Genomic DNA, 7942 nt, shown 5'->3' with positions numbered 1-7942 from the left:
ATTTTCTAACCAAAGTAGATCAACTTTATTTTGAGGCATTTTTTTCAGCAGATGAAGTAGGAACTAGCAAGTTCCTATGGAAGTAGCTTTCATTCAATATGAATAACATTAAATTGGAGTATGCAATCATCTTAAATTCCAGAGTGGGATAATGTCAATCACATGTTACATGGTATTCAGTTAAAACATTAAAAATATCTGCTACTCGTACAGTTTTTTACAAAATTTTCCTGAAACTTCCTAGTTGACTAATAAACCTCTTCATGGCAATTTTCATCTCCTTGTTCCTGAATGTATAAATAGAAGGATTTAATAGAGGAGTGATAACAAAATCAAGAATAAAAAGAAATTTATCCAATGGCACTGTGGGAAATGGCCACACATAGACAAAAATACATGGACCAAAAAATAAGGCCACCACAGTGATATGAGCTGACAAAGTAGATAGAGCCTTGGACAAACCACTAGAAGAGTGTTTCTGAACAGTGATCAAAATATATATATAGGAGATAATCAAAAGGAATAATGTGCCCATCGAAATAAAACCACTATTAGCAGTGACCATGAACTGTAGCTTATAGGTATCTGCACAGGCCAATCTGATAAGTCGAGGAAGATCACAATAAAAACTATCAATTTCATTAGGGCCACAGAAAGGCAAGTTTATCACAAAAACCAACTGGGTCACTGAATGTATGAGGCCAATGACCCAAGAAGACACCAGGAGAAAAATACACATTCTTGGATTCATGATGTTCAGGTAGTGAAGAGGCTTGCATATAGCTGCATATCGGTCAAAGGCCATGGAAATAAGCAGCACCATCTCAGTTCCTCCAAAGATATGAATGAAGAATATCTGAATATAGCAACCCAGGAAAGATATGACTTTATGCTCATAAAAAAGATCATAAATCATCTTAGGAACAGCAACAGAAGAGAGGCACAGGTCTATGAGGGAGAGATTAGCCAAGAGGAAGTACATGGGAGAATGTAAGCGGGTTTCAGAGATTACTGTCAGCATAATGAAGATGTTTCCCAGCACAATGGCCACATAGAATATGAAGGAGAATACCAGGAGGAAGAGCTGCATGGCCCAAGAATTAGAGATCCCCAGGAAGACAAATTCATATACAATGGAACGATTCATTTCATTCATTGACCTGAATATGATGTTATCTGAAGAGAATAAAATGAGAGAATCAGACCTGTTACAATAAAATTGTCTTGTTTTCAAATTCCAATGTTCAAAAAATGTTTTCCTGATGGTTCAGGGTGTTTGAAATATCTTTTTCTAATTAATAACTTGGAAAACTTGTATTTTACATATCCTGGAGAGGAAAAAAAAAGTGGATTCATTGAATTCTGTATTTAGAAGTTAATACATCCTAAATAAATTTCCACAATGATACAGCATTTGAGATCTCAGAAGTGACTGTCTCTTGAATTTATTTAACCCAAAGTCTTATGAGCTTGTATCCTACCACCATCTGAAAGAGTTCTTTGCCCTAATGACTCAAAGCTGCTTTCCTTCCTTTTGCTATAGTTCAATTATTCAAATTGTATCAAATGCTGCCTGAACCCATAGACTTATTCAGATTTTTTGGGCAAAGATGCTAGAATAGTTTGACATTTTCTTCTCCTGTTTATCCCCATTTTACAGAGATCTAAGTGAGATAATTAGTGATTAAATGACTTGCCCAGGGTCACACCATTTGTAAGTGTCTAAGGCCAGATTTGAACTTTAATCTTCCTGACTATTGACATAGTGCTCTAACTACTACACACCCTATTCTATCTACTGAACCTCCATTCTGAGTACTTCATTTTGACCACTTAATCATGCTCTCTAGTTTAATACCTAATACTAACTAGATGGAACAACATGAGGTAGGTGTTCCATTTGGGAGTAAATCTGAGTTGTATCATCAAAGGAATTAACACAATTAACACAGAATTCTTTTGTGGAAGTAATAGTGTGGTCATGCCATAAAGGCATAACCATGAAAAAGGTACTGATTTCAAGCATGCAACAGGAAACAGGGCCAGACATGCATCTTCAAGAATTTTGAGTGTTTAATGCTACACCCACAAATCAGGCAAAGGCATGCCCAAGAATACAGTATAAATGCTGCCGAATCCTTCTGAGATAAACACCTGCAAACTTGGAAACAATACATAAGATGTAACTTCTATAACATGAAAATGATTGAACAAACTATCAAAACAACTCTAAACTTATAAGAAGTTTACCACAAGGTAAACACATTACCTTAGAAACTTTTCTAACCTTTTACAACAACCTGCTAGAACCATAACCTATGAAATATGTCCAAATCAATTGACCATATTATCCCTTTATCACACAAACCCCAACTGTAATCCATAATGTTTGCACTTTTCCAAGATATGACACAGAGTGCCAAGCTGAAAACAGGGTTCCTTGGATATAATTCAAGCTTCAAAATATCCCGTATGGCAGTTATTATCTACACTCTCTAATTCTTGTTTGTTGCCAGGATATATTTAATAATGAACTTTCCAAAATGTATGCAGGACATCATCTAAAGTTTAATCCTTATTATTCACATACTTTTCATCACTTTCTTAAGACTAGGTAATGAATAAAATTATATAAATGCCCCGGTTATAGTATTTTTCTGATTTCTAATGCGTAAATACCCTGAAAATCTAATCTAAAAGCATCACTGTCCCCAAAATCATAAGGAATGTTTAATAAATTACATAGTTCTGATGTGTACCCAAGTCTGTTCTGAGATTTCAGTGAATGAAATTTTGAAAATGATGTTTTGTTTTACTCAAAACTCACTATTTTTAACAACTAGGAAATGTTTGTGATAAATGATAAAGTATTAATGAATTTTCTTAACCTATGACCTTTTCTCCTATTAGTCCTTTCATGAACCACTCATTTCAGAAATTTTTTTAATCACTGTTTCCCAGACTTACTTCAATACAGTTATGCAAACCATCCTCCTTGCCTATACCTTCTCTCCCCTCTTCTCTTCCTATCTAAATCCTATCTCTCAAAGACTAGCTCTAGTTCTTCTGTGAAGACTTCCCTGATGAGTCCAGATCTTAGTGAATTGTCTCTCCTCTCAGTTCCCATATTTAATGTCTGCACCACTGATTTGTTGAAACAAGCATGCTAGCCAATATTTATCATCATATATATTCTGCTTTCCTGAATGTAGTAATTTCATTGTGGTCAAAGTCATGCCGCCTTCATTCTTCCATTCATCCCAACCCTTAATACTTTGATTTGCTTTCAATAAATGTTAAATAAATAGTAATGTTTAATATTTTCACAGCAATTGATATAAAGGAAATAAGTAGAGGAAGTTAGTTGGTGCAGTAGATAGAGTACCAGCCCTGGAGTCAGGAGGACCAGAGTTCAAATTCAACTTCAGATACTTGATACTTAATAGCTGTGTGACCTTGGACAGTCACTTAATCAGTAAAAAAAATAAGGAAAAAGAGAGGGAAAAAAAGTAAGGATGTAGAAAGGTGAAATGGAAAAATTGAGGAAATAAGTGGAAGCTAATAAAGAAAATATGAGGAAAAAACTTTGCTAGAATAAAAAAGAGAACAATTTTAATGACAAAAGGAGATAATATTTATACAATGTTTCTCAGAGTGCCTGGAAAGCAGTAGGCATTTAAATCATTATTTCTTTTCTTTTAAAATTATTAATTAAAAAATGAAATACAGAGAAGATATAGGACTCTATGAAAACTGAAAGTTTTGCCAAAGGAAATATTTTTATTCATCATGGCTGACTGTACTATGACTGATGCTATATAATGAGGTATCCCTAAAGCTTCATATAAGTTAGCAATACAGAATGATCATCTGAAAGGATTCAGTATCACAATAGAATGCTGGTAGGGTATTGACCTTGCCCAAGACAATGATCTGAATAAACCCATTAACCTCAACCCAATGCTCACCAACTATAATAAGATATCAACCCCCCATTTATTCTATGCAAAATTTTCTACCTAAAATCACCCCGCTTGTACCAGGTCTGACTGTGCTAATAAGGAGCTGGAAACTTTAGCAGTAAATGCAATATGACATAATGTCAAGTATGAACGGAACTTCAGCAGTCTCCAAATTTAACCCATACCAACACAGGATTATTTTTTCAATATATTCTCAAATTTTCAAGCAGACACCAATTGAGTAATTCCATGGATGGATACTACATTATCATCTAGGACATCACATTTCACTTTGGGGCAACTCTTTTAGACCACTGGTAAAACTCTGACTTTCATACAATTTAACGCACTTCGCATAGTTCTGACATCTGAGACTAAGTTTCTATATATGAAATAGCTTTATAAATACTTTAAAAATTCTATCAAATCTTTTCCTCCTTCAATCTTTAATTTATATTTCCCTTCAACTGGCCTTCAAACACTTCATTTTAAATCCCCTTACCATCTAGAAAGCCTTATATTGGGTGATCTCTAGTTTATCAAAACCCATGCTAGAAAATGACACTCAAGAAATGGACATTTTATTTCAGATGTAAATGTATTGAGTAAAAGGATCATCGCCATCCTTATCCATGATGATCCCAATTAAAATGACTAGATTTTTATAGTAGTCATGTTACCTAATTAATTCATATTGAGCTAACCATTTGCTAAAAATTTTGTGATCTTTTTTCACAAGATTTTCTGTGCAATCAAAATTTTCCCTACTTCCTCCAGTTTGAAATTTCGCAGTCAAATTTTGACTCCAAATATATGATTTATTATACATTCCTACTTAATAACACATTATTCTATTTGGATAATAATTTGAGTTAATGGAGATCTTTGGAAATTTAATAAATAAATTTTCATGGGATAACTATCACTCCTAATTTTGTGTCATCTGCAAATTTGATAATTATGGTAAAATATTTCAGAAAAGTGTATAGAAAGTTGAGTTTGACATATTCCTCTTTCTATTTTAGACTTATCTAGAATAAGGAGTTTTCTAGTGTATATTTATCTTAATCATATCCTCCTTTCAAATAAGTATTTCTCAGTTACTCCTAAAGTGTGGATTATCTCTCTTGAGTCTCTTATTTTCTATTGTCACAAGTTTCCTGGTAACAATCACTCCTTCTTGTATATCATTTTAGATAAGATTGTATTTCTACATCCAAAAGTTTATATTTTAAATTAAACTGAACAATAAATGAGACATAATACTATTTTATAGTTATTTTACTTAACTGCCTTGTAGCTTAGATGAAAAATTCTATTATAAGAGTCACAAAACCTTCTACCATCACTTAATCATTCTCCAGCATGTAGTTATGCATTAACACCAGTGACTTGACACAAAACTTCCATATAAAATAAAGGTACATACTTTTCTCTGAAGTTTCCTCTCCAGAAGGAGATTCCTTTCCTATGATCAGATTTTCCACATTGTTCACGTTCTCTCCTGGATGAAAATGATCCTTAGTAATCTGCATGCCTTTATATTATTACCAAACAAAATTTGCATGATTTTAAGTTCAACCTCCTTGTTACAAATGCAAATGCCAGTGCCACTTTCTTTTTCATATGTCACAGAGAAATTTACAAGCTCCTGGCATAAAGAAATTTGTCTCCATCCAGAATAAATGTGATTCATAACCCATCCCAAACCCATCAAGAAGTCTGATTCAGAATAAATTCTTATAAGTTATGGAAGTTTAGAAGGAGTGTGGAGTATTCAGTTCAAGGCTGTCTGCAAGTTAAGTTCATTCTATTTTAAATAAAATCTAGAAAAATAAAACTTCATATTCCATCTTCCTCTATTCTTTTACTGTGATTGAAAGAGCAAAATCAACTCACAAATATTTCTGTCCTCCAAATCTTCAAGGGCTATCTGGTTCCAAGGATAATACTATGATATGCTGTGTGTTATAGAGCTAATAATCCACACTCCTCCTTGTTCTGGTCTCATAAACCTTCTTTAAAGCAAAGGTTGCATTCTAAACATGCATTTGGAGGTCTCTGTGCCAAATAAAGCATTATAGCATAGACCTCTCCATGACTTAATGAAAAGAAATTATGTTGTACTTTGCATAAAACCAACTTTAAATTCATCTTTTCTACCTACCTATTTGGTAGAAGAATAAAATATAGCAATATATGCACATATTTCTGAAGCATTTTTTAAATGGTAATTGGTCTTGGAAGAGGTTAAAAGTATTAATTACAACTCCCACAATGACATCAAGGTTCAGTGACCACTTGACACATGCTGGATTCATCATGGACACCATGGGAATTCTCACTCTGAGAAAACTTGTGCTTTCCCAGAACTTCAAAAATCAACTTTTGCAAGGAAAATTTAGATTTTCCTTCTAGATAGGTAGCCCCAAGGAGAACACTAAGAAAAAATCATGAAAACAATCAATTTAGGAATGACTAAAAGAATTATGATATCTGAATATAATAGCTTATTACTGTGCTCTAAGACATTTTTGATATGATTGATAAAGAAAATGGAAAGACTTACAAAAACTGAGACTGAGTGAAGTAGGAAGCAAGAAAACCATGTTTATAGTAACAAAACAATTTAAATGGAAAAATTGGCAAAAGAATAGAAAGTGGAAGTTGCAAGACATCAAAGATAAAGCTGGGGTCCCAAAAAGAGACCTAAGAAGGCATTCTTCTCCTTTGTAGAGGTTTGAGGTCATAAGAACATTACATCATTTTCAGATTTTTTTTAAATTGGTCAGTTTTGTTGATGTTTTTCTCTTCCTACATTCTTTTTCTGTATATATGTTTTTATTTTATAAGATAGCTCTCTGAGAGGGAAAGGGAAAAAACAGAGGAGTCAATCAGTCAACCTACGTCATGCTACACACTGTACAGAACACTGGGGATACAAGAAATGATTAAAAACATTCACTGCTATATTAATATGCAATTTTACTATCTTATGTTTTATTTGTCTTCCTTAAGGATATTATTTCTCTCTCATCACATTCAACTTATGTCAATTTATAGCATGGAAACAATATAAAGACTAACAGACTGCCTTCTGTGGGGGGTTAGGGGAGGGAAGCAAGATTAGGGGAAATTTTTAAAACTCAAAATAAATAAAATCTTTAAAAAAAGTAATGGATCTTACATTATAATGAGGAAGACAGCATGCAAAATTCCATGTACAAACAACATAGAGGATGAATTGGGAGAAAATTTAGATAGAAAGAATTATGGGAAATCCAAAAACATTTCTTTCAGAAGATGGACCTTTAGCTGAAATTTGAATGAAATCAGGGAAGTTGGAAGGCAGAGGAGATAGAGAATTTCTAGCATGAAGGAAAGCTAATGAAATTGCTTAGAATCAGAAGTTGAAATGTGCAGGAAACTGCAAGGAAATAAGTGTCACTCACTGCTAAGGTATGAAATATAAATAAATTATAGAGGTAGGAAGGGACTGGATTTTGGGAGAGGGAAGACTGCTTCATGGGAACTATAGAACACTTTCTATTTGATCCTGGAGACAGTAGAGATTAACTGTGGTTCATTGAATGGTATTGGAAGAATGTGAAATGAGGAAATCTCCCTCTTTCTTTTAGGTCATTTGTGTTGGGGGACATGAATAATGAATGTGTCATACGTTGTCTGATATAGTCACACAGGCAGTAATGTTTTTGTGTTTTATTGTAAGAAATTTTGATTGAGTGGCATGTATAATAGCCACATTTTATTTTGAAATGAAAATGATAGCTATACTCCATACTTTTTAAATGTATGTTCAGTATTTAATTTTTCCTCAGTTACATGGAAAAACAAATTTTAGCATTCATTTTCAAAACTTTGATTTCCATGTTCTCTCCCATCATCCTAACCTAACCCCACTCATTAAAAAGGCAAGCAAATCAATGTTGGCTATATATTTGTGGTCTTGAAAACATTTC

The 7942-nt window shown here is 33.3% G+C and overlaps 1 protein-coding gene across 1 annotated transcript; it reads right to left on the bottom strand.

Annotated features, from left to right (window-relative positions):
* Positions 1–217: 217 nt before the first annotated feature.
* On the bottom strand, positions 218–1168 carry LOC141520215 (olfactory receptor 4F15-like). Its single transcript, XM_074232013.1, has one exon. It carries the CDS (start codon positions 1154–1156, stop codon positions 218–220), a length of 939 nt encoding a protein of 312 aa, XP_074088114.1. The 5' UTR covers positions 1157–1168.
* Between the last annotated feature and the right edge of the window lie 6774 nt (positions 1169–7942).

The sequence above is a fragment of the Macrotis lagotis genome, chromosome 4 (assembly GCF_037893015.1).
Source record: "Macrotis lagotis isolate mMagLag1 chromosome 4, bilby.v1.9.chrom.fasta, whole genome shotgun sequence".
Classification (NCBI taxonomy): Eukaryota; Metazoa; Chordata; class Mammalia; order Peramelemorphia; family Peramelidae; genus Macrotis; species Macrotis lagotis.
This window is presented reverse-complemented; position numbering and strand designations above follow the sequence as displayed.